At 37.5% G+C, this 27,271-nt stretch overlaps 2 protein-coding genes across 8 annotated transcripts in view; both read right to left on the reverse strand.

Annotated features, from left to right (window-relative positions):
* crb1 (crumbs cell polarity complex component 1) overlaps window positions 1-3,934 on the reverse strand; it is a 28,419-nt gene extending 24,485 nt beyond the window's left edge. For 3 of the 5 annotated variants that reach the window (XM_032572650.1, XM_032572651.1, XM_032572654.1), the window contains exons 1-2: window positions 3,665-3,934; window positions 492-728 (exon numbers count right to left, since the gene is read on the reverse strand). In XM_032572650.1, the coding sequence (XP_032428541.1) occupies window positions 492-728; window positions 3,665-3,746 (319 nt within the window). In that variant the 5' untranslated portion in view covers window positions 3,747-3,934. The remainder of the gene's footprint in view (window positions 1-491; window positions 729-3,664) is intronic. The other 2 variants (XM_032572652.1, XM_032572653.1) reach the window with 2 other exon arrangements.
* Window positions 3,935-4,659: 725 nt separating this feature from the next.
* On the reverse strand, window positions 4,660-24,364 carry fam163ab (family with sequence similarity 163 member Ab). 3 transcript variants are annotated; one of them, XM_032572656.1, is made up of 5 exons: window positions 23,350-24,362; window positions 9,397-9,462; window positions 9,293-9,314; window positions 8,430-8,544; window positions 4,660-7,342 (listed from the first exon to the last, which is right to left on the reverse strand). In XM_032572656.1, exons 4-5 carry the CDS (start codon window positions 8,520-8,522, stop codon window positions 6,944-6,946), a joined length of 492 nt encoding a protein of 163 aa, XP_032428547.1. In that variant the 5' UTR covers window positions 8,523-8,544; window positions 9,293-9,314; window positions 9,397-9,462; window positions 23,350-24,362; the 3' UTR covers window positions 4,660-6,943. The 3 variants fall into 3 exon arrangements, with proteins under 3 accessions (XP_032428547.1, XP_032428548.1, XP_032428549.1); XM_032572657.1 differs by lacking the exon at window positions 9,293-9,314 and having other exon boundaries at window positions 23,350-24,364; XM_032572658.1 differs by lacking the exons at window positions 9,293-9,314; window positions 9,397-9,462 and having other exon boundaries at window positions 23,350-24,363.
* Window positions 24,365-27,271: the final 2,907 nt, after the last annotated feature.

Consider the following 27,271-nt stretch of genomic DNA (forward strand, 5'->3'; position numbering starts at 1 on the left):
ATGAGAATAAAGTCATATATTAATAACGAAGTAGCAATTTTATAAGAACTCCTACACAAAAAATATAAAGAAATTAAAATGAGATTATGTTGAACATCTTGTGACTTTGGTATCGGTATTATAAATAAGGAAATACTTTTTGTCAGATTTAGAAAAGATCATGCAAATGACTATCTAGTTTGGAACCACATTTACATTAACAAAATATAAATATATTTATTTATATGATATTTCACACAGATTAGTCTATATGTATTGACTAGTGTGTGTAGGTCAGTCATATAAAATCTCCACCAAAATCCTAGTTTGTGGTTGTGATGTGACAAAATGTGTTGTTTTGAAAGGCACCGTAAACCATAAGATGCTAAAATATAAATGTTGTCCATACAGACTGTGTCATATTTATAAGTTAGCATAAGATAACATAAAAATATATTAAAAAGTCGTCTATAAAACTTCTACACATTTAGCTTAAAACTAAACACACTCACCTGTGAATCCAGGAGGACACAAACAGGAGAATCTACCCACTCCGTCCACACAGGTGGCTCCGTTCCTGCAGGGCTGTGAAGCGCACTCGTTCACGTCTATCTGGCAGTGAGCGCCCTGGAAACCTGGCACGCAGAAGCAGGAGTAGCCGTTCCCACGGGTTCTGCATATTGCCTGATTTTGGCACAGGTTCTGGAGGCAGGGGTCTGTAGTCTGAGACAGCTTGTCAGGGGACGCACCTAGGAGCATGATGTGTTATTTAATATCAAACTTCGAAGATGTTTTCCTTTACTGAAACACATTCATGATTCTTTATTTAGCAAAGCATACACCTTTGTAAAAAGAGAGAACATTGATCTGACGTCTCACCAACAAGGACCGTTTTCCTTAAGTCTGTTCAAAATATCCTATAATTCAGTCTCAACAGTCAGAACACGCAGACAGAGTCCTAACTCTTCCAAATATTTATGATCCTGAGAGTTTCTGTCAATATGTGACAAACTGCTCCTGCATGAAAGACCTCCTTTTCTTTTTGTTAGCTTTTTTAGAAACCAGAAAAGCTTTTAAAAATAGTCACTAACTGGTTAGCTTTAAATATTGTTTAATGTATTAAACTTAAACTGTATACCTGTCTTTTTATTTTAGTGGAAACAGCTTGAGGTGGTTTCATCTAAAAGGAGAGTTTGTTTCCATTTAAGTTTTTTCCTGAAAATAAAAAATGTGGTAGAAGAAGAGATTGTAGAATCCATATTACTTATTACTTATTAACATGACCAAACAGATGCGCTTCTCAAAGTCTGCTTCTGATTGGTTGATCAGCACCTTGTGGTGACTCCTTCCCCTCCAGCTGCTCTACGTTCTGGCACACAATCAGAGAAACAGAACCAGTGAAGCCTTTCGCTTTTCTGTCTAATATGGTGTGACATTCCTGCAAGATTCAGATTTTGTATTTTCTCCATATCTGCGACATGTTAAGGGACTTTCTTTCTGAGTCACAAATATTTGAATCCAAAGTGTGGAACCACTAAAATATCCAAATTACTTAAAGATGACCCATTATGTTTCTTTCAATAGGTTGCGATAGGTCTAACTTTCATTTTATCTAAGCACGTTACATAAAATGAAAATTTATCTTTAACTCTTCATCTTTGCTGTATAATTGTATTCATTTTAGTATTCAATTTAGGGTTCATCTGCCCAAAGCTACTTCTTCCACATGGTTGCTGTGTCCTCTATATGAAGCTTTTGGCTAATTACAAACAGGTTTTCTTTTAGTTGTCTTATTAAATACTGCTTCTTTTTGAAGGTCTTCTGTAATTGCTGGATTTGTGGATTGCATGACTAAAGGCCAATACATACTTCACAAGAACAAAAAAAATTTGTTCATTCTCCCAGAGCAACAACGAACAAAACATCATTCTGAAGATGTTATTTTCAGAATGATGGCCAAAAAATTAGTGAAAAAAAAACCAGATTTGAAGGAAGGCTTGTCTTCAGAAGTGCTGCTCTCTTTTTGGTGACAATCAGCCTGTACTTTCCAAATGCCCTCAAAGTATCACATGAATATTAAAAGGAGAAAAGACCATTTCTAAAGTGTGATTTACATGACTAGTGCAAGAAAATTACTAATGTATTAGAGGGAACAAATTGTTAAGATGTTTCAATAATCATGCAAAGTAATCAACCTTCAAGAGTGCAATCAGTCTGAGAGACCTGAGAGACTGATTAAAGGACATCTTCTCCATCTCAGAGACCAATCATCTGTCTTTAATGGAGGTCAATCAATTGTACAAAGGAGCAGCTGGTTTCTCCAGAAGCTACCATTTGTGTCTACAGAGTTTGATTCAGAATATGTTGGCGATTGATGAATTGACCATATCTGTATTAACAAGAAGGACCAGCTGGTACATTCATTACATGTCCATTTTACTTATAAGCACAGTAAAACCTAAATAGTTTGAATGTAATTGTCATAGAGGATGTCTGATTTATTTTTCAGCTGAAACTGGTGATGCTTTGAGACAGAGCTCAGTAAAATTCAGAGCACACAGCCCCCCTCCCGCAGCATGTAAGGGCTCCTTCATATGCAAATTACCCCTGAGGCTCTTTGTTTGGGCCTATCGAGGGGTCCTCATGTTGGGGACCCAATCACCTCTGTGCTGATACACTTTGCTGCTGTGTGCCTCTGTTTCAGTGGTGATAAGAAAACAGGTTTTTATTGGCTGTTTTGGAGAGAAGTGGAACAATGAAGAGAAACCCTTTTTTTGTGAAATCTCTTCTCCCCAGGCTCTTGAATCGTTTTGAGGGTCATTGCTGCCCCTTCACTGTTACATCATCTTTTCAATGTGCAGACACTGTACAGAGCTTAACCCAGCTAATGATGTCATCCGACAGACATGTAATTGAAATTCCAACCATGAATTGGTTCAAATGAATGAAACAATAATAGAATTACAGGAAACAGGATTAAAATATTCAGAAATTACAATATTAAAAAGGATTTTATTGGAGCAAAAACAGTTGTGACTGCAGTTAGTTAGACTTAGGCTGTACCAAATATTGATTTCTGAACTCTTCCTGAGATAAAACATTAGTATTGTTGTTTCTAAGTGAATATAAACTTGTTTTCTTTGAATTATTTGAGGACTGAAAGCACTGCATCTTTTTTGTTATTTTGACCATTCCTCATTTTCTGCAAATAAATGCAAAATTTTTGCTTGGAATATCAGAGACATGTTGTCAGTGGTTCATAGAATAAAAGAACAATGTTCATTTTGCTCAAACATATACCTTTAAAAAAGTAAAATCAGAGAAACTGAACATATTAAGTGATCTCTTAATTTTTTTTTCCACAGCTGTATTCGTCACATTTTATAATGTGATCCTATTTATAATCTCATATTTTTATATTGCATGTATAATTGGCTTATTTAAAAAAAAAAAATTTAATGTAATTTTACCACGATCAAAGTTTGGTTTTGTCACCTGTGCCAAGATTTCCTCAATATATTTTGTATTTTAAATCATGCAGGTGGGATTAACCTCCGTCGATGTGTCGTAAAACATTCTTATTAGCAGATGCATAAATCAGTGTAAAGCTTGACAACAAATAAGAATACATGCAGCTAATAACAGCTAAAACTCGATACAGAGAGCAGGACTAAAAGTCACTTACCATCTAGTAGAAGCTGCGAAAAACTAAAAACTATCCAAGTAAGAATGTCAAAATTACCACAGCGAGTAAAATGCATTTTCATTGCGATGAACCATCCTGTTCGTGGTGTTGAAGTCCAGTCATGAGTGGATCTGTCTCAGTGTCTCTGTCTCCAGCTGCTCCGCGGCGGTTGTCAGCGCCAGACCCACTTGATGCGCACTTCTGCTCCCTTCGAGTTGGAGCACCATCCGCAACAGCCTCCATCAGAGAAAACAATTAAAGACTGAAGCGTGGCGCTCAGGGAGGCACGCGCGAACGTGCACGTGCATGCACAAACACAAAGTAACCATGGAGACGAGCCACGTGGAAGAAATTTTTATTAATCAGATGATGAAAACAGAGGTAGCTGACTGATGAAGCGCGCTAATGTACGTGCCAACAAAGATATTGGATCAAAACGTGAACTTACATTTGTAATGTATAAACTATAATAAGCTTCTATTGCAATGCAGAAAATTGCATACGAAATAAGAGGATTTTATAGATTTCAGATTGCAGTCTTCTTAATATCTTTGCCTGGTGGATGTAGTAAATGGGCCATGAAGGCGGGATGCACATCGACTCCCATGTTGTTGTAGTTTGATGCATTAATGTATGGCAGGAAAATGGTTCCTCCAGTTTTTCTATACACTTTTCACCACTTAACTACTGAATTGTGCTACTTCCACCAGTCAACTTTTACCATATCCTGCTCATTCAGGACATTACAGCTATGTCTTTTGGTATTGACATCTTCTACAGTGTATAAAACATTCAGCTTTTTGTAATCATCTTTGGCCCCATTGAAATTAATGGAACATCCCATCATTTCTGGAAAATCTGCTGAAAACTTTGAGCTGTTTCAGTTAAGTACTTCCCCCAGCTAGAAACACCGTTCAAAATTTCAATTGCAACTTATTGTTGCGTTTATTACCTATGTTTCTTTACAAGACATACAATAATGAAGAGTCGATTTATAGACTTAGAAATATTTAATTGTCAAAAGTTAACACCATCAGATATTCAGTTTTTAGTGTTATGTACAATTTTCTTTCAAACCACATTTAAAAACCTTTTTTTAGTATTTTAAATATAACATGTTAAGTAAACATTAAAATATATAGTTGCTACACTACATAAATAATTGAAGGACATCAAAGCTGTTCAAGATTACATCCACATTGGGTTACAGTATTTTACAGAATCACCTTGATCTGAAATATTATAGCTTATTAGTGAACTTCATTTGGTGTAATTTTAGTTAATTTGTGATTGAAATCCAGAGAAATCCAGCTGTGATTCAAATGGGTCATTCTTAGTTCACAAAGAAGCATTTAGAAAGTATCACTGAGAGATAAATGTCATCTATACCACTGCTGGAAAGAGGTTACAAAAGTTTATATTTGCATTTTTAACATCAGACCAATCTAAATAGGCCTTAACTCTTGTTCACACCGGTCAAATCATTAAGGTTTATTGCTCCAAATCTTCAACCATGCTGTAGACAGAAGACCAATATCACACAAAATGTAATTTCCAATGGGAAATTGTAAGTAAAAAGAAGGTGTATAGCTAATTTTTTTCAGTCAAATTGTCTGATATTTAATATGAGAGTAGATGAGTATAATAATGGGAGTGTAGAAGAAATCCCATAAACCAGTAAATCAAACCCCCTTATTCCTAACGTTCAGATTCCTGCTTGCATCACCATCTTTCACACTGTGGGATCAAGAGATTGCTTTTAGGTAAATATTTACATAACTTTTTTGCATCTTTTTCAGACAAGAGAAAGTCACTGGGTTAATTTTAAGCAGATCGAGGGCTCAGGCTCTGCCATGTTTAGCTACATGTTAAGAAAGAATTGAAACGCCATGTTTCAGTTTTCTTTTTAAAAGACTTGGTAACACTACACACTGCAGCCCTTTCTGTACTCGAACTTAGGAGTTAGTCTTGGGAACTTTCCGACAAACATACCTGATACTTACTGGAACCTTCTTGATGTTTTTCAGTTACTTGCACATAAACATTTTGGGAAATTACAAGGTAATTTGCATGAAAGTTTCCCATAACGTACCAGGTACTTACTCGGTAATTTCCAGAACTTACCCGTTACTTTCCCAGAATCTATCAGGTCCTTTCTTTAACTTCACCATTCACATTCAGGAACTTACTAGATCCCTTTTGACGAATGTTTTTGGAACTTGCTGGTTACTTTGTTGGGTTTTTACAGTTTGCTTTCCCAGGACATACTAGTTATATCCTGGGAAAGCAAACTAGTTAAGTTCCTGGAACTTAGCGGTAAGTTTTCAGGATATACAAGGTGTTTTCCTGGAAGTTTCCTAAACTTAAACTGAGCAGGTACTGTTCCAAATCATTTAGGAAATGTCCTGATTACTTTCCAAGAACTGAAAAAGTACTCTTATGAGAATAATTTGTACATAGTAGGTTGCAGAAAAGTACCTAATAAGTAGAATTAGCTTCCTGAATATTTCAGGAAAGTAATCTCTAACTCCTCCACTTGCTATAGGATCTGGGATAGTAAGCAGTAAGTTCCAAAGAAAACCTTTATTTTCCAGGAAACTAACCTGTAATTACCAAGAAAGTGGCCCTTTAGTACAGGTTGCATAATATGGTGCTATCAAAAGCTTTTTCATGTCTATCTACATGTATAGAATCATTACATCTTACAAGTTGTCAACAACATATCCCAAATATCCTGTTCACCATAAAAACTGCTGAAAGGAGACGCCTGGAAATGAAAAGTTATGATGCTGACTGAAGACCTTGCATAGAGGATTCAAATCCAGGTGTCCTCTGCTGCACACTGCCACACCTCATGCTTGCATAAATCCACAAACTTTTCTGTTTGTCAGCTACTTAAAAAAGGTAAACGTTTCAGTCTGGTTTAAACTTATCCATACATCTCATCACAGTAACGTTTGGAAGAAGATACGTAGCACAAGAAAGTCGTACATGGATCTAGCTACTCCTCAGTGGAAAGCGATCCATTAACAGTCAGAGGCGTACCCTTCCACTAGGTACATGTTTGGACATTTAGACGACCAGTTCTTTTTTGAAAATAAGGAGGAACTTATTTTTCATCTCCAGCTTCGGATTGTCAGAGCAATCCTCAGTTATTTCCATTACAACCCAGATTGACCCTAAATGTGTTGCCTCCACAAACTCACTGGCATCTGCAGTGGAAGCCAAAATCTACAATAGTGGTTGTGTCTTTTCAGTGGCACTGATGTGTAGAGGTGGTCACACCTCAGTGCTGATGGCTCGGGTGTTGGTGTAGAAATCAGGAGGACGACCGCGATGGCTGTCCCTCAGCAGGGAGCCTCGGACAGCGGGCAGCGGCATCGCCAGCACCTGGTTCTCATAGTGTGTTGGCATGTAGGTGACGCGCTCTCCACCGTTGCGTATCTCGTCTGTGGTACGGATGTAGAAGGGCGAGTCGTAGGGTGAGCAGGTGGGACAGTAGCGGTGTTGCCCCATGGTAGGTTTGGTGGGGTTAAAGGATTTGGCCGGCTCTGGTGGCGACAGTGACAGAGGGGTGATGATTGGTCCATCCAGGCCAGTGATGCTGCAGGCGTTGCAAGCAAAGTGTTGCTGAGAGAGGGAGCCACTGTCAGACCCATTCTTCTTACAGCAGTAGTACTATAAACAAAGAAGTTTGAGAGAGTACAAACATAAATCAGCAATGAACGTTGGTGATTAAATGTGATCAATTATGGTATTTGAACAGGTTAGGATAGGTCTGTGGTTTAAACCAGGGGTGTCAAACTCAAGTCCTCAAGGGCCGGTGTCCTGTAACTTTTAGATATGCCTCTGCTGCACCACACCTGAATAGAATAGTTAGGTCATTAAAGCTCTGGAGAACTTATTTACATAAGAAGTAGGTAATTAAGCCATTTCATTCCAGTGTTTTGTACCTGTGGCACATCTAAAGACTGCAGGACACCGACCCTTAAGGACTGGAGTTTGACACCTGTGGTCTAAATAAAGCATGTTAATTGCATTTTGTGTTTTACAAAATTATTCTTAGATAATGACAATCTAATCTGCTCAGTTCTGTCTATTTTGAACTCCTTTCAGAATGAGCTGTTTTAGCAATTCTTGCCACTTTAAATCCAAATAAGCTGCTGCTGGCCTGCCTCCCAACTCAATATTTACATTTGCATGTGAGAATGACTGCAAACAGATGTGCAATTACACAACCGTACATCTCTGAAAAGCATAAGTAGAGCCTCCTGCACAACCAACAAGAATGCAGCAAGTGGTTTTTGGATGGTAAGTCCAGCAGCCATTGAAAAATCAGTGACCTCAATTTGACATTTTTATTTTTTGCACTTCAAAAACAAGTCTGTTTTAACATATTTCTGTGCTAAATACAGTTTTAATTACTAAATTAGATTAATCATCGCAATGAGTCTCTTTTGTCAAATCAAAAGTACCTTCTGACAATAACAACCTTTAGGGAGGAATTAAAGACATGGTAACATAGCATAAATAAAGGCTTGACCACATCAGTATGTGTGTTGTTAATCTATAAAATGAAACATAAATGAAAATAAATGCACCTTACAGATAAAAACAATATTGACTATTATTTTCTAGTTACTTTCTAGTTTTCTATTGCTTTAACCGGTATTTGGGATTTGTTTTTGACCTGAAAGTGGGTCTTCCCTGTATAAAACCGTTGTGGTACCACACCCATCTGGAAACCCATCCGGCGACGTCGTACCTGGAGTCTACAGTAGCAGAGCACGGCTATGATACACAGAAGTATCACTGTGGCCAGTATTCCTCCAGTTATGACAACAGTTCCAGCTGTCATCCGACCAGCTCTCCATCAAACTCTAGACACAGAAACGGAAATCATCAAAGGGCAAACAGGAAATTTACACACCTAGGAATTAAATTAATTATGTGCTGCACAGTGCAGGAATTTACACGCAGAAGAACAAATGTCCAAATGAATTAATATAATAGTTCATCAGTTTTTTGTTTGAGACATTCCACGTTTAGATAATTATTCCCTCTGGTTTTGAATGTTGTGCAGCTGGAAGGATATTTGCTTATAGCTTATTTTTGGTACGGTTTAAGAAGGGCGACCGAGCTGGTATGCAGGCAGAGCGTGTAATTTGAACTATGTGATATACCAAGACATTATGTTCACATTTTAAATTATTGTATAGTTGGCTTTACTCTCTTTAAACACTTTTTTTTTTAAAATCAAGGCTGCACTTATTCAACAGAAATTGAGCTGATTACATTTCTCCTTACTGATGAAAACAAGCTTTTTTATATTGTTATATGTTTAGAGATTGAGGCCTAACATTTCAAGTCGAAATTCACGGATTGAAGAAGTCTTTGTTTTTCTGTGTTTACAAAATTACTGGGTATAAAATTACTTTATTTCAAATACCTGATTCACTGTGACTGGATTCAAAATTTACAGTAAATTCCAGTAAATGCTAAAAAATAACAGAAATTGTAATTTATGTGTTTTATAGTCCTACAGAAAATGCGTTCATTTTAAACATTAAGATTGTTTAGAGAAATTGTCACATTGTGCAGACCTAGTTGCTACTAAGAAATACTCACGTTCAGCAAAGTAGCTTAACACCTGAAAGCAGACAAACAACATATCATGTAAAATGAGCAATACATAAAGTTTGTTGTATTGTTAGTAGGTAAGACACACTTACATCAGGGGAGTGTTTGGAAATTATTTGATTTGAACTTCAGTCAAAGGAAATTCTCTATGAACATATCTAAAAATAGGGAAGAAAAAAACCCCAAATCAGCATAAGAGAAATTGAACTGAAGCTACACTGACTGTCTTTCTCCACAAGGTGGCACTAGAAGAACAGAAAAATATCTCTTAAACTGGACAAAGCCTTGTTTAATTTGACACTCCTATAACAAAAAGAGGGAGCATTAAAATAAAAACAACATTTGCAGAACAAATATCAGAAAAATCCATACAGCTTGTCTTTTTCTTTCTTGCACACAGAAACACTCAAAGACACACATGGATCACCACTGGACAGGAGCAGTAAAAGTGATTTAGAAACGAAGGCTGCAGCTGATTGGAGTTGGTCTGCAGTCTGAAGCTTGTCCAGGTGAAGTGAAATCTATTACTGCTGATAAAAACATGTCCAACCAGCCCAGATTGGTGTGCAGGCAGAGCGTGTAATTTGAAGCAATGAGAGAAAGAAGCACCGTAATGGAAAAAAAGACTAAAGCTCGCCTAACGTCTGAGGACTGTAATTATAACAGTAATTAAGACAGCTCACCAGCAGAACACAGAAAGTCTCTTACTGAGAGAGTAAACCTTGTGGCATCATATTCAAAAAGACTTCAGGCTGTGATTGCTGCTGGATCAGCAAAGCATTAAGCAAAGGTTGTGAATACTTGTGTACATTTATTGGTTTTCTATTTTTAATAAACGTGCAAAAATCTCAAAAAGCTTTTTCCACGTTGTCATAATGGAGTATTTGTGTTTAGAATTTTGGAGAAAGCAATTCACTTAGTAAAATGTTAAATAAGGCTGTAAAATAACTATGTGGAAAAAGTGAAGGACTGTGAATACCTTCCAGATGTATGTGTCTGTTTGTGGATTATAATTTATTTTCTTTGCTATCACTTCTGTTAATTGCAGTAAAATAAATGATAATGCCACAAAACATCCAATCTACCCCTTTTATTAAGTTTAAGTTTGCAGTTTTTGGTTTGCAGCATTCAAACCTTTGAATGGTTCCAGCTGTGCAATTGTTTGCAGCTTTTGTTGTATTTTGCTCCTGGAATGTTTTAGTTTGCCCAACTCAACAAAGACACAGCACATTTCCCTTCCAGAGTCAGTAATATGAGCATCTACAAACCTGCCAGGAAGGACACCATGTTTATTTATCTTAGAGATGATGCAGCGTGGCACCTGTCCCATGCCTGCATGTCACCATAATTTTACTCCAGCTCATGCAATTCAAATTCAAAAATACCTTATTGATCCCAATGGGAAATTAAATGTTACATTATCCATGGTTCTTCAAAGATGACCTCAGTCTGAACTATTTTCTACAAATAAAGCCAGCAGAGTGACTTGTGTAGGAACAAGGAAATGAATCACTGATTTCATCACATCATCCTTTACTCAGACACAAAGCTGTACACACATTAGTTTTCATTCTTGCTTCCATGCTTATGTGGCGCTCCGCAAGCAAACTTGCTGGTTAGATAAATCTGAGTTTACTTCACTTGACAACCTATCTGCATCAGCACACACATTACAAATGCACAAGAGCTACAGCAAGCAGAAGCAGAATTTGATTATTTACTGCAGAGTGGCCTCCATACCTCTGATAAGCCTCCAAAACACACTGAGTCCCAAAATGGACAAACTTAACCAAATAAATCTGCCTTCTGTAAAATACAGCCACTAGAATTGTAAGTATACTTTTCTATTTCTTATGTAATTGTAGGAAATTGCTGGCAATGTCAAGTTAATTGAGCCTCATTTCAGCTAAACCTCTTTGTTTGCAAAGCAGTACATACTGTATATGACCCACATATGAAACATGCACTTCATCTGCAGCAGTCAGAAATACCTTGTAAGACTCTCTGTATCTCTATTCAGTCATAAAACTAGAATATTTTATTGAATGTGGTTAAAAAGAACTGTGTTTCCATTAAATGGGTAAGAAATGTGTTTCTAAAAGCCACTCTGTTACAAATGGGAGTCGCACTTCACTCTCAGCTCAGCACATTCAACACTAGATTGGATTTAGACAAGTCATTATTTTTCTTAAAACATGAAACTGCACCATTTCAGCTGGAGGCAACAGTTTTCCAAGCTGACATTCATCCCTCATAATGACGGAGCTGGAGGTCTGGATTAGTGTAAGAAATGATGTTGGCTGAAGGTCAGAGTTATACAAGGACCTTTATACTTACACTGTGTGCACAGTCATTAGGCAAGTGAGTATTTACCCATATCATCATTTCTAGACAAGTCTAAGCTGAAGACATTTGAATTCTCAATGGATTTAATCATTGCAGGTGTTTATGTGTTAAGAAGGAGGGTGTGGCCTAAGGAGCTTAAATACCAAAGTGTGTATAATTATTATGAAGCTGTTTTTCTAGACAAAATGGCCCAGAAGAGAGATTTAATTCTGAAAAGTGACAAAGTACCAAAAGCTTCTCAGAGGGATGCAGCACTCTTGAAATTGCTAAGATATCGGAGCGTGACCAGGGAACGATCAAATATTTTGTTGCAAAGAGTCAACAGGGTCGCAAGAAACATGCTGAGAAAGAAACATGCAAATTGACTTCCAAGGATTTGAGAAGAATCAAGTATGAAGCTACCAACATCCCATTAATGTCCAGGTCTGTCATATTCCATAAATGAAAACTTCTTTAAGTACCTAGAAGTAAAAAATTTTCAAATGTCAAAAAAACATTTTTTTAAAAAAAGACCTAAAAAATGTGAACAAACCCAGTGCAAGTGAGTGATATTAAGTACAAAACAAAAACATACAAGAAAACATATTTGGATCATTTGTTTCACTAACCCAGCTCTGACCAGTTGGATATTATGTATATCACAAAGCATTATTAAAAACTTTGTCTTGACTTCTTTTTTGCCTCAAAACAAACAATAAAAACAAGCAAAGTCCGGTGCTGCTGTCCACAAAATAATTTAAGCACCACATGAATTATTTTTGTCTTAATATATAATGCATGTTTTAATAAACCTCTGGTACCTTGAGTAGTCATTACTTGTCCTCCATTTTGCAGCTATTTGGAGCAGCAACAGCCCAGCAGGCTGAGATTGATGACTCAATGATTCAATTACTTGATTTTGCTCAGGGTCATTCAGGTCAGAAAACACCGACTACTCTCCAGCGCGATCCTGTTGGCCCTCTGAGGCCAGATGATCAATACAGGTGTTGGTTTTTGTGGATATGAGCAGAAATAGGATGAGAAGGAGTGGGAAGAAAGTTCAGATCCTTTTCTCACTGCAGCCTGAAACTTTCTGTGCAGCTGTAAATCCTGATGGCAGATTTATAACTGAAGATCATTATGTCCTCTTCAGGCTACTGTACTGTCTTCAAGCCTGCCAGTTCCTGATTCAGCATTTTCACACACTCATTTTCAGTCAAAATGTAGCTGTGACCTTTACTCACACAGAAATTCACAATGTTTTTAAGTCATCAAAGTCAATTTTATTTATTTTAACCCAGAAAAACACATAGTATACCATCGCCAACACATTTATTACTTGGTTGTTTTTATTGTGTTTTTTTTTCCAAAACAGAACAATTTACCGAATAACTGCTATTTGTTTCCTCAATGCAAAATTGGTTATCATAATAATGAAGTCAACGAATAAGTAATGTTGCATATTTTCGGCTTTTGCCCTCTTCAGCATCTTATTCACAAAGCAAATAGCTCTGATAGGTTCATCCAAGCCCACATGTAAAGTACAGGAGGTAAACAACTTATATGCTCATTTTGCATCAGATCACAGCCCCTTACAATCTAAACCTTATTCACATCCTGCCAAAATATAATCCCAAATGTTTGACTTTCTGCAGGTCTGAGAGGTTTGATAAAGAACATAAAAGAACAAACAAAACCAAAGAAAACACTAGACAGTTCAGGAACAAGACATGTCAGGGTCAGGTTTATGTCAGACCTGGAAAAGTGCAGGAAATGAGGCAAAGCTCATCTTTTCTTTTCTTCCTGGGACATGAACATATTTAATCAGAAGCACTAACAATATGCTTGTCGAGATCACTTCTTCCCCCTTACAAGCAAACTGCTGCATCCAGCCTAGTGGGAACACTTCTAACCACGATATAGACTCACTCAGACCTCGAGCTGAATTGATTCTCCGTCTAATTTATGTCCGGTTCAGACAGATTCCTTGTAAAGGACGTGGGCAGGAAAAGCACCTGACGTCAAACATGCAGACTGCTTTGCATTCCCGTTTTATGAGGTTTACAGGATTTCATTATGGTTGCTGAGCTCCTCCTCTGCCACCCCGCCAGCTTCTCCTCGCGTTTGGCAGACGTGCTGCATTACTGAGAGCAAATCCAGCAGCACGGGGCAGAGGACAGGCAGGGAAGCTGTAATTACTCCACTCCTATTTTGCTGGTCAGCATGGCAGGCTCATAAAGCAAATTGAAAATGTCGAGCTTTCATCTTTGAATGAACATTGTGCCACAAATAGCACCTAAGCTAATATTCACATTAAGCTTCTTAAATGACTAAAGTAAGAAAGCGGCGGAAAGGATGATGAGGAAAGCAGAGCTGGTTTCTTAAGCTTCAGTGTTTCCATTAGAGTTAAATCATGGTCTTCAGAAGGAGCCTCAACATTAAGCAGAGCAAATTACATTAGAGACACTAGAGACACAGTACATTCATAATATATAAGAGCCACAACCCTGTGGGTGATCCTGCTCCTCTTCCCAGGGATGAGAATCAACGTATGCTTGAATATCTTCACCTTTTCCTTGACTGATTTCACACATAAATAAACAATCCATCTTTTGTCATTGCACTCTCTTTCCATTCAATGGATTTCACATCATTAAATGAATCTAGTCTTTACTAAGTTTAAAATAAGTACACCTTAGCTACTTTCGAAAGTAGCAGCCAGGTACTCTCCATGTTAATGCACTTAAGTATTTGCTTGTCAGTACCTGTGAATGCCTCCCCTACAAACAGCAGTTTCAGACATTTGTGGGGTGAATTACTGATATATTAAACTGATTCTATACCTACAGAAGGACAAAATATATACTGAGAATATTACATGCTAAGACTGAGTGATATGGCTGAAAAATGTATCGCAATATAAACGTTTCATATCAGTCAACATTCATAATTACTGATTATTTTTTGTTTTAAATATCTAAAATACCGCCAAAGTGGTGACTTGACTTTTCCTGTTTTATTCACGGTTTCTCCTCAGCCTGTTGTACTCTCCCTCTCCATCCCATTGTATTTATTTATGAGGTACGATGGCGAAACTCGAAACTGCTGCAGCAGAAGTTACTCAACAAGCTGTTGCTAGGTAACCAAAGAGTGAGTGAAGTTAGTTGATTCCACCAACCTTGCTTAGAAGAAGTTGAGCAACTCAAGTCTTTCCTTTGCCTACATCCCCCAGAATGCTGTGCAGTTCTGGATCAGAGTTCAGTGGCAATACTAAATTCTGTATTGGATGTGTTTATCCTGATAAGACACATGATTGCCTGGCCCTATTAAATGCACATTCTATTGTTTTTACGTGTACTTTTACTTTAAGGAGTGACTAAAACCCTAATAAAAAAATTTTGTGCCCTCCGGTCATTCACAGAGTAGGTCTGAAGCAGGACGGTTCATTTGTCCTGCTGACAGTCTGCCAGTTCGTGCTGCTGCAAAACATCCACATAGCATGATGCTTCCACCACCATCCTTAACACAATCTTGTCTCAGAGGTCTACTAATAATCCTTTGATTTAATGCTTGGTGTTTGACCTCTGACCTGCTCTGTCACATGAAGGAGCTTATATAGCTGGACTCAGTTTAAGTTGTAGAAACAATTCCCAAGCTCAATTTGGAGCAAATATTTATGTAAATGTTGTTTCTTAGTTTTCTATTTTTAGTAAATTTGCCAAAAACTCAAATGTTTTTCCATATTATCATAATTCAGTATTTGGCTGTAGAATTCTGAGGTTTTAAAACGATTTGGAATAAGGCTGTAATGTAAGAAATTGTGGAAAAATTGAAGCGCTGTGAATACTTTCCGAATTTCTTTCTGTATTATTTTTTTCTCTTTGAGTTTCTATTTTTAAGTTCACATTAAAATCCCAGATTCCATCAGCTGATCTCTTTCATTTTAGATTCAGGTATGTGCAAAATAAACACAGACATGAACTGAGAGCTACACCAACAACATATATGTGGAGACAGCCTTTTTTAAATCAGTCAGTCAGACTGTGTTTTATTAGCCCTCAGTCCTTAATGGGTTTTTCCCACAGCTGTCAATACAGACCACAGCCTCATGAAACATAAATAAGGATGAACTTCAGCATGTTGGCTAAAAGCTGACCTTCAGCTTACAGGACGGTAACTAAATCTGCTGCACCGTCCTGCCAGCAGCCGGGCAGACAGACAGAAAATGCAACACTTCCAGGACAAACATCTCCTCAGATCTCTGATTTGGCAGGTCGCAAAACCAGCTGAGAAAGCAGCTGTGTGGCAGTTCACTTATGAGAATTTTAAGAATTTTTAAAGAAAGCTCAGCTCTTTTTCTCCTATGTGAAAGCATTAACTTGTGTTTTATTAAAAAAAGGTCCTGTTTTCTTATTCCTCCACATGCACCATAACTCTGCAAAAACATCCCAATCTACAGTCAAGAGACAAGTGTTTTTGAAATATTTGGGCATGGATGTAGATATTGGAAATGCTACATTTTCTCTAAAATGTTATAAAAATGCTATCTCTACAGAGAAATAAATTAGGACATCACTTATCTACAGCACAGACCAAAAGTTTAGACACACCTTTTAATTCAATGGGTTTTCTTTATTTTCATGACTATTTATAAGGCAAGAAATCCCACTTATTAACCTGACAGGGCACACCTATGAAGTGAAAACCATTTCAGGTGACTTACCTCTTGAAGCTCATCAAGAAAATGCAGTGTGTGCAAAGCAGTAATCACAGCAAAAGGTTGCTACTTTGAAGAAACTAGAATATAAGGGGTATTTTCAGTTGTTTTACACTTTTTTGTTTAGTGCATATTTCCACATGTGTTATTCATAGATTTGATGCCTTCAGTGTGAATCTACAATGTCAATAGTCATGAAAATAAAGGAAACTCATTGAATTAAAAGGTGTGTCCAAACTTTTGGTCTGTACTGTATATTTACTTAAAAATGAGGAACAAAGAATACTGTTACCTAGCAATTAGAAACAAAAGTTTGAAAGACAGTCCTCTGTATGGAGCAGAAGTAGTGGTTCAAAATAACCACACCCCATGCAAGTTTACCCTGAAAGCAGACTGAACGATGCAGAAATGAAATCTCCAAAAAATCTAAAATGTCATCATGAGACATGCAGCAGGCTCTTGCTCCTGTTGACGTAACAGCAAATGTTTTTATAATCACAAACAGACTGATCAAGTTGTTGCAAGAAGGAAACTAATGCACTCTGAGAAAAAAAGAAAGGAGAGACAATAGAAAAAGATCACGACTTCTGGAATAATCCTATTTGGACAGAAGGCTCCGTCCAATGTGGTGATGGACTCAGACCTGAACCTCCAGGGACACTTAAAGATGATTACAAAGACGGCCTTCTGTCACCTGACAGGACTATAGTCCAGGACTAAAGGACAAAAATCCCAGCAAGATCAAGAGAAGCTTATTTATATGTTTATTTTTAGTTGCACTGAATACTACAACAATGTATGCATAAAATAAAAAAATCAATCAGACTGATGCAAAACTTCACACTAAAACTAGAAAAATAGAGCACATCACTCCATTTCTGAAATCCTTACAGTGGCTCCCTGTACCTCAAAGAATAGACTTGAACATACTGTTGTCAATCATTTGTGTTTAAACATTAATGTTAAGTCAATTACTGAATGTTATCGACATTCAGTAATTGACCTATTAGGCCGGTTGTATCAACCTTCCAGACCTCTCAGGTCTTCTGGTTCTAGACTACTCTGCATCCCCAGAATCAGAACCAAACATGGAGAAGCAGCATTCAGTTTTTATGCTCCTTTAATCTGGAACAAACTTCCGGAAAACTGAAAAACTGCTGAAACACTGAGTTCTTTTAAATCAAGGCTGAAGATTTGCTTAGAGCTGCCTTTGAATAATGTTAACTGGAACGTCATCGATTTTATCTGCATTCCAACTTTTCATTACTTTCCTTAAAACACTTTGAATTGCCGCGTAGCTGCAGGATTCAGAGAATTTCTCTTGCTTCCCAACAACGATTATCCAACTGTGAGCGTGAAGTCAAAGGGTTTTGTGTCATTTTAAAGTTTCCTCGCTCTGTGCGTGTTTGTCATTCTGATCATATCAGGAAGAGTCCGTGTTTTTGATGAGTCACCACAGACACAGCAGCAGCAGCTAAGCTACGTTTGCAGATAACAGCGGTTCTCTTCCAGAGGCCTGAGGCTCTGCCAACTCTCTGTGGCCTCATCTTTACCGATATGACTTCACTTCACTTCACAGCAGTGTTCACATCCACGCTGCAGGATGCAAAAAGCCGATCCTGCAAAGTGTAAACTAAACCTAAGACAGGGACTGAAAGGTAAAGGCCGCTTTTGTTTTTGAGTGACTCATTATTAAACACTTTAGATTAGAGGTTTGTGAACAATATTGTTAAGAAGAAATGTTTCGGGGCGTGCCGTGGTGGCGTAGGGGTTAGCGCGACCCACATTTGGAGGCCTCAAGTCCTCGACGCGGCTGTCGCGGGTTCGACTCCCGGACCCGGCGACGTTTACCGCATGTCTTCCCCTCTCTCCTTCCCCCTTTCCTGTCAGCCTACTTCATGAAAAGGGACTCTAGAGCCCACAAAAAGACCCCCTGGAGGGGTAAAAAAAAAAAAAAAAAAAAGAAGAAATGTTTCTTCCTCATCTCATTTGAAGAAGTAAATATTTATAAGCAGCAGAACAAATCAAGATGACTGGAATGAGTCAATTTTGCAATTATCTTAAAAACCACCATAGAAAATCTGAATATTAAATCAAACCAATAAAAAGGATTATAATACATTAACAATCATGGAGAAGACTGCTGACTTGACAGTTGTCGAGTAGTCAGTATTTGACACCCTAAAGGAGGGCAAGACACAAAAAACTGACTGTTCAGACTGTTGAGGTAGAACAAAGAGTAAGGTACAGATGGCTGTAAGAGGGGAATTAATCATTTTCAGAGTTTAGCAACAGGAGTGTTTCAGAAACTGGCTTTGATGCAGCATCTTAGATAAATGTACTAAGTTGGGTCAAAACTTGCAAGTAGAGCTGGAGGTGGATGATATGGACTTAAATCTGTCCAGAAACACAAATACTGCGCTTGAAAAACATTCCCATTTATAATACATCTATTTAGGACACCAGTCAAATAAAAAAGTGAAATTTGTATCACTAAATTGCACACAGAGACTTCATTTAAAAAATTTAAAACTGGATAGCAGTTAAGTGATCTGAAATAATCTTTTTACATGAAAGTACATTTAGCATTTGGAGTCTAGGAGGCCAGTTTCACTGTCAGAGATTATTTGTGACAACATGTCATCTGCTAGTTTTGGTTTATTATGTTTTATTAAGTCCAAAGTCAGAAACATTTAGAGCATAAAAGCTTCCTTCTGCCTACAGGCTTTGTGGAGAGGCTGATTTCATTTTTAAACAAGACTTTCCTGCTGCCCAAACTGCTAAAAGTAGCAATAGCTACTTTTATTGATCAACTGAGCTGGATTGGCTATTAAACTGGTCTAACCCTAAGAAGAAACTACAAGAGGAAAATAAGAAACACCAGAATCAACAATCCAGAGAAACTGAAGGCAACTAGAAGCAACCAACATGGGCTTTCTCAGCTGAGATACATGCTGATCACCTCCATAAAATCCAGGCAAAACGTGTACTAAACATAAGTATACTGCACAGTTTTAAACGACTGTTTAAAAACAGTCGTTTTTTTTTAAATAATTTTCTTTCACTAGTTTTATGCAGTAATCCAATTTTGTGGCAAATAACATTAGAAAACTAAATTACATCAAATCAATATCAGCTAAAGAAATAATCATTAAAAATAATAGAAATAATGCTTGAAATATATCACTCTGTAGTAAAGTGTAATGTAGGATTTCCAGTTTTCTAACCGAATTGCTGATATTCAACATGTATTGAGATGCACTCCGTACATGAGATTATCGTTTTGAACCGAATTAGACTGAACTCTATTTAACTGGATATAAATTGGACCTGCATTCTCACGTGAGATTACATTTGCAGAGAAAACATTCACTGAGGTGGATTCAAATGGAGGACGGTTTTTCTAACGTGACCCAGAAAACTGTGAAACAGTCTGATCTAACTTTCTGTAGCTCTTTGTGGCGGTCCTGTCCTAAAATGTTTGCACTTTGGACACTGATTGGTCACAGCTCTGCTCACTTTTAGTTTGTGATTACAGTGCACTCAACTGGCAATTTTACGGCAAGAAATACCAATCCTGCAGCCACAAAACCCTTAAGGGATTATGAATTATTCAAACACAGCCCCTGAAACACTGAAACACTTCCCTCTTTGCTGGCTGGTTCTAGACTCTGCACACATGCACAAACATACAAACATATAAACACTGCACAACTATAACACACTCTTCCATGCATGTTGTTCCAGCAGAAGTGCTTTACAACCAGTATGGAGTACTCTATCCCGCCTGCGGGTCAGATAGAGACCAAATCTGACAGCTAACCATTCTCTGCAGCAAAAATAGCTTTAATGATAAAAAATATATAAAAAAATACTAATTTAAATTCTTCTCACGGAGTACATTTTACACTGTAATTATGTCGAGAACTCTGTTTCAGCAGGGTAAAATCTTCATTAATTAAAGAATACCAAATGTCACAGTCAAACCCTCAGATGTTCTTCATATCTGGACGTGATGCAAGAATGTGGCTCCTGTTCTTTTAACCACATATACGCAATGCTGCTAAGAATCATTCCAACCAGCAGGCTCAGTTCTTTAATATTACAGCTTTTCATCTATTTTACAAAGTTTTACTAAGATACAAGGAATGTTATAAGATAAAGATTAGGGTTCAACAAAAGTTGAATTGTAATAAACCTTCACCACTAATTATTAGAGATGAGCTGATCTAATATTAAAATCTTTATTGGTCCCGGTACTGAAAAAAGTTCTAGATCGGGTATCATGACAATGTGTCCTGTTAAAAGGGCAGATCTATTCAAAATCTATTCTATTTTTCCATTTTTGACCAAGGTAGTCAACCTATTGTTTTTGTCAGTTTCATTTCCTTTATTATTTACTTTTCATTGGCTGTTTCTCCTAATTGCACTGACTGAACAACTTTATGTTGTTTTGTTTTTACATGTTTGACCAAGCTTATGAAGCTGAAATGGAGCGGAGTTATAAAATAAATTTGTAGTTCAGTACATTTATGTCTATACTTTGAAAAAGAAACATGTTAAGTCAGTTCAGCACTGTTTTTTCTACATCGGATCAGGGTCAGCATCATTTGCGTATATCAAAAACTATTTTAAGACATTTAATTGGATTTAATTATCCTGATATCCAGGTTGAGTTCTTGCAAATGGCTCAGACTATTTCTATACAAATAAATGCCACTCAAGGCAGACATGATCAAAAATAAGAAAAATGTCATTATTCAAGCTCTGAGGGGTTGATTTACATGCACTGATGTCTCAGAAACAAAACGTAAAATTGTATTTTTTGGAAAGAGTAGAATTTATTAGAATAAATAGTTATTGAAAGTGAACAGTGGCCTATTGTTTATCAATAACAACATAAATAAAAACTGTTTACTTTTACAGCAGAAACTCCTTGTATTAAAAAGCATCTACAGAACATGGGAGATCAGTGTATCCTTAATGTCAGGAATACATTCGATTTTAAAAAGCTTTCATTTGTTCAATCAAGCTGAAATTTTGTAAAAGCTTATAAACACAAAAAGCGACTATGTCAGAGTTTTTAAGGTTATGCAGGTAAATTAAATCTGATCTTCAGGCAGCAGCAGGCTGTATTTTTGTCAGCTTTGAGTTGTTGGCTCATTATTCAACTTGTATTAGATATATTTTGTCTGTTGCTGCTCTGTTGGCAGTGGCAGCCCTGACTACAGACTCCTCTGGGAAATCAGCCCACTTCCTGTTGCATTGGAGGCAGAGAAGGAGCAGCAAGTGGAAGGAGAAATCTGGAGGATACAAAGAGGCTGCTCTACAGTTATTTAGTCAAGCTGCACTTTTCATCCTTCCTGTGTGAGAAATGGGGTCAATGTAGCACATACAGCACTGCACCTGCTGCTGAGTGGTGATGTGAAAGCTCTCCTGACTGTATTTTATAGCTGCTCTTTGCACGTAATGTACAGAAAAGCCAAACTGGAAGCAATTTTTTCTTTGTTTATTCTGAGAATGTAGTTTCAGGATGAAAGCTAAAAAAAATTTTAAAAAAGCAGGACAAAGGCAAAAACTCTTTACTGTACATTTAACTATTTTCACTGCTATAGAAAGAGGTGCAGGAATAGCATCATGTTGCACATGTGTAGAAAACAGAAGGAAAACATATCTGGTTCCATCTTTACCAAGTTATTTGCAGGCGTATCTAGTACGCTGATTTAATTTTCCTGAAGTGACATATTAGAATGAAACTTTAAGATAGATAAGATAAGATAAATCTTTATTGTCATTGTCACAAGTACCTTTTAATAATCAAACTTTGATTTTGTGCCTCTGGGACCTTGATATTCTAATGAAATGCTAGATATACGTTTATCTGAGAATACAACTTTGGACTACTGGGCAACGGTTCAGTCCTTTTCCTCCTTCACCTGCGGAAAGACGTTCGGATGTTCCCTCTGCTTAACTCAAAGAGGTCATCAGTTATAGTCTAAGTCTTCAACATGTCAGTACGTCCTTCCAGTTTTTTGCTATTCTGCGAACACTGAAATATATGCAAAATCAACAGATTTCCGTCAGTTTTCATGCTAATGAATTTACTGCAGATTTTCTGCTAAATATAGTCAAAACCGCTGGGTTTACGTTCAGCCTTACTTAAGTTATAGTCCGTGATCAATGTGGCAAGTAACAAAACTTGAGCTATTTAAATTCTTTAAAGATTAAAAATATTTGTGTTCAGACTGCTTTTTTTCTATGTAGTTTTTGGAAGGGGTTTAATGAGGAAAATATAAAAAATTCTTGCAAATATTTCCACAAAACGAAAGATTTTTATTGAAAAAAAAATCACAAAAACAATCATGAAATCCTGAAAGAACTGATGTGTTAGTTCAGTTCTTCTACCTCAGTTTTTCCTTCCACTTAACTTTTTCTTATTATTCTTGAATACATAACTTGATAAGCAAGTTATGAATTGCTACAGCCAGCTTCTGTATTTCAGAGGATGAATCTTCGACTGTCAAAAAAACCCCTTTCTATACAAATTCCTTCTTTTGAATTGAAATACTGAAAGAAAGTGTTAAAAGATCATACAAACCTGTGTTTCTTTCCTTTTGAACCCCAAATGGTTTAATTTCTGGACTAATTTATGTGGCTTTATTAAACTTTTCAACACTTCTTTACTCAAAAGCTGACTGCCTTAAGTATAAGTTTCAGTTTTTGCCTTACATCATCCTCTCTCGGACTGTTCTTAATGAAATGTCAGAAGAAGATCACAGCAGCTGCAAAATGGCAAACCCCCAAGACTCGGTCCTTAGCTGAGCTTCTTTAGTCACTTCATTTACAATGACAGCTGGAAGTTAAACATTTTCACATTGAAAGTAAACATGAACAAGCTGTGCCTGCATTATGTATTATTTATATAATTTAACAAGGACTAATGAAATGAGGTGTAGGAATAAAAAATCTGATTATGCAGTTTTGTTTCTCCATAACAGCATACCTGGTTCAGATGCTCGGACAGCGCATCTCGAAGCGACCCAGTGGATCCAGACCGAGAAAAGCCGCCAACATCCTTATCTCAGTCGCAGAGGAGCGCAGGGCATGGGACTGCGGCGGAACTTCTCCAAGAATGAGCCGGAGTCCGGCGCGCACTCCGCCGCTGCGAAACAAACACAAACCCCTACAGTCCGAGGGACCAACACACAGCAGTTCACCCCGACCAGCGTGGAGACATCCAGGACCGGAGGTGCACAACCAGACGGGTCAGAGGACGGAGACACTCCGGGACAAGCGCCTTTTTACGCGTATGTAGCCTTTAAAGCTACGGGTTCACCTTCTGATCTTCACGGGAATCCAAAGATACAGATGTAAAGAAATAGACCAAAGGAAACATAAAAAATGCTGAAAACATTGAAATAAAATAAACATCCAACTAGTGATGGACTTATAGGCAAAAGCAGAGAGCACTGGTGGGAGGACAGGGAGGAAGAGAAAGGAGAAGAGCCGCCCCGCGTCACAGACCCTCTCTCTCTTGCAAAAAGAGGGAAAAAAACGTGATCTCCTTTATTACACAAGCCGCACTGTAAAGATATCTGCAAAAATACAGCACCAAACAGTGGGAGCATGATGAGGGAAATGACTTAATTTGACCTTTTCAACTGTAGATTATTGCTGAAAAAATAAGAAAACTCGGCTTACCTCAGTCTCCAAAATGTTGCCTTATTCTGTATTACTGTAGCTTAAAAATCTGAAACCCGCATAAAAAGACAAGTTTAAAGACTAAAGCAAAACCTCCCACTGTTCTTTAATGGACTCAGACCCAAACATACATCTCTTTATGAACCTTTGTTCTCTGAAGTCACAATTCCCCAGAAGTTTCCCACCAACCCCAACCTCAACATCCAACATGGCCGCCACACAAACTGCAACACTAGCAGCTCTTTGTTTGCTCTCCTGATTATATTGTTAAATCAGTATTACTCAGTAGATTTGATTTAATGTCTTTTTAGCAGTATAATGTGATTAATAAATTTATGCTTATACAATGCGGGTGTTTCTTTCTGAGTCTGATCATAATCCATGTACATCTCAGTGGTCTTGATGTCTCCTCTGGATGGAATGAGTCCAATGGAAGCCACTTGCTATGTCAATATGACATAGAGCCCTAATTTTAGCAAAACCACTCAACAATATGTACAACCTGTCCGACTGTTTATGTGCTCCGCCATGGTAACCCAATACAGTTCAACCAAGACATTTAAGGAATTCTTTAAAAATCACCGTCAAATATCAAGCTTTTCCAGTTCTCAATGCCCATCTTTGGTGCACCCTTGCAGAAATGGGTAGCTTTGTGTCATATGAGAGGTTTCCTCCTGCAGGTACTGTTTTATGGTTTTTGGGATGCAGTCAGCATCAGGCCCCAATTTGTTTTGAGCATTTGTCTTCATGGACTCCAGTCAGCTCTTCGAGCTCAGTACAGGTGAAGCTGTTTGGGTCTGCCACTTTGTGTTTATTCCTGGATCTTTCAAGAAGTTGAAAATCCAATCTCCCTGCATCTTGAAAGAGGCCTTGATTCATTCATTTACTTATTTATACAGCACTTTAAAAACCAAAAGCAATCAAAGAGCAGTAGAGGTCAATCAGAAAATACAAAGTAAAAAATAAAAATCAATTAAAAAAAATTGGTGATTGTGCAGAACAACCATCCTGCCAATTTCAAAGATGATAAACCTTTTTGCCATTTGTCATCAAGGGTCATGGAAGTGTGAATGCCTAAAACAGAATCCAGACTAATACACAAATTTGCATTTGTCAAACGCTTGACAAATGCGTTTGACAAATGCATTTGCATTTGTCAACAGCCTGTTTGAATCTTCTTTTTGCAATTTCAAACATAACTCACACTATCTTTAATTTGGCGAGTTTTAAGATTTTATTCATGAATATATAAATACCTCTCAGCTGGGTTCAGCATGTTCTCAGGAAAGTGGGCGATGTGATGTACAAGGTACAATAATGCTACAGTAAAACCACAAACACAGACCTCTGAGCTACAGTAATTGATTTGCCCTAAATCACTGCTCCCTTAATCTACTTACTGTTGCAACCAAGTCAATGCAAATATCAATAGAGAAGGAAGGTCTGGCTGACTAAACAGGGCTCTGCTTGTGTTACAAACCAGCAGAGGCACTTGGAGATTGATGCAAGCTGAGAACTGAGGATATGAGGGTGGTGGAAGTCTGTGATCACACAATGCTGCAGGAGTAAAAAATCTTAAACAAAAAGAAAAAAGGCAGAGGGAGAGGAAGCTGAGGAAGCAAGATATGCGCAAAGCTTCTGTATAACATGCTGCAGGAGATCTGCTCAAAAGGAACAGTGAGTTTCACTAAATCTGGGATGTTTTCCGGTTAAAACTGTTTATTCATTTAAACTTTCCAGGGCCACATCTCAAAAAACAAACAAACAAAAAACCTCAAAATGACCATCCACTATAGCTCTGCACTCAGAAAATAGTCAATATAATTAACTGCTGTTCTTGTGACTGGCATTGCACTTTTTATTCTAACCTGCATACAAAATCTTCACCCTTCACTTATCTTTAAGAATAAACAAAAGGAGGGAATCAAATTTCTTTGGGCACTGACATTCAAGTAAATCATAAAATTACTGAATTGCACATCAAGTTTTTAATAAACTGATGCCTAATAAATGTTTACTCGGGAAACCCGTTCACTCAGCTTTGAATAAAAGTTGGAACGAGCTAATCTAACTTTAAACTAGACAATACAAATATTTTTGGTCAAATTTATACACTTTTCTGGACTCCAACTCCACATTCCTCCTTTTTGTGTATAACCAAAGAAATTCAACAGAACTCTGGGACATTTCTGCAGCTGTCAGAATTAATTGTTCAACTCAAATAGTGCATTAAATTTCACTATCTTACAATCTGGATTTTTTACTTTATTAACACTAAAGACAAATTAAATGTTGTTGCAACTTGCACAATTTGAAACAAGAATCGTAGAGGCTGATATCTGTGGGAAGGGTCTCCTGAAGCAGTCCATAATACAGCAATTCTGAAGAAGCCTCTGACTGAAGACATTTCTGTATTACATGTTCTGTTTTATAGAGTCCTTCTTTGCACCATAATCTCCAGATGTTCCAGCGTGGTCACCAGAACAGAACCAGCCTTCTTTACCAGATTGTTCAGCTTTTTCCAGTCTGTCTCTGATGCTGCTGACCCAGCAGGAAAAGGCAGAGGAGATTGCACTCTCCACAACAAATTTATAGAAGATATGCTGCAAACACGGAAGTGTAGGGCTGCTTCTTTAAAACTTTTTAAGTTTAAATTCAGAAATTCATCATAAATTCATGATCAAATTTAGATTGTTGATTCTTAGTATTCAAGAAACCCTAGACTGAAAGAATAAACAGACAGAGGGAAGGGTGTGTTGATGATGCTCAAGTTAAATGATAATTTACTGGATCTTTCCCCTATTTGGAAAGATGACAATTGAACAGGAAGTAAAAGTGGAAAGCAAAAATATTTTGCATACCGTTTAAGTAGTACTCCAGACCATAAACACTTCAATTTCAATATTTTTTCATGTCACAATGTAAAAGAACCCTGCAGTATATAGACCAGCTAATGCAAAGCATGGCAGTATTTTCCAGGAGTCCGTACTCCATATATAATTGTGTTTGAACGAAATAACAGTGCTGTATTCAGGGGGAGGTGCAGACACTAGATCTGAGCATCAGATTGCTGGATCAGTCAGCAGTGACCTTCCCTCTCATCATCATCATGCCAGGCTGCTCTTAGTATTACAAGATTACATTTTAGCCAGACAGGAAGTGCATGATGCTGCAGCAGATGGATGATGGAAAAGTTTCAGGTATCTCAGTGTTTAAATGACGGA

This window comes from Xiphophorus hellerii, chromosome 9 (assembly GCF_003331165.1).
Source record: "Xiphophorus hellerii strain 12219 chromosome 9, Xiphophorus_hellerii-4.1, whole genome shotgun sequence".
NCBI classification, from domain to species: Eukaryota; Metazoa; Chordata; class Actinopteri; order Cyprinodontiformes; family Poeciliidae; genus Xiphophorus; species Xiphophorus hellerii.

Coding starts and splice junctions, on each gene's coding strand:
- fam163ab (XM_032572657.1), bottom strand. CDS start 8,522: ATGACAGCTGGAACTGTTGTCATAACTGGAGGAATACTGGCCACAGTG. Junction 7,343..8,429: donor TCTGCTACTGTAGACTCCAG/GTACGACGTCGC, acceptor CTTTGTTTATAG/TACTACTGCTGTAAGAAGAA.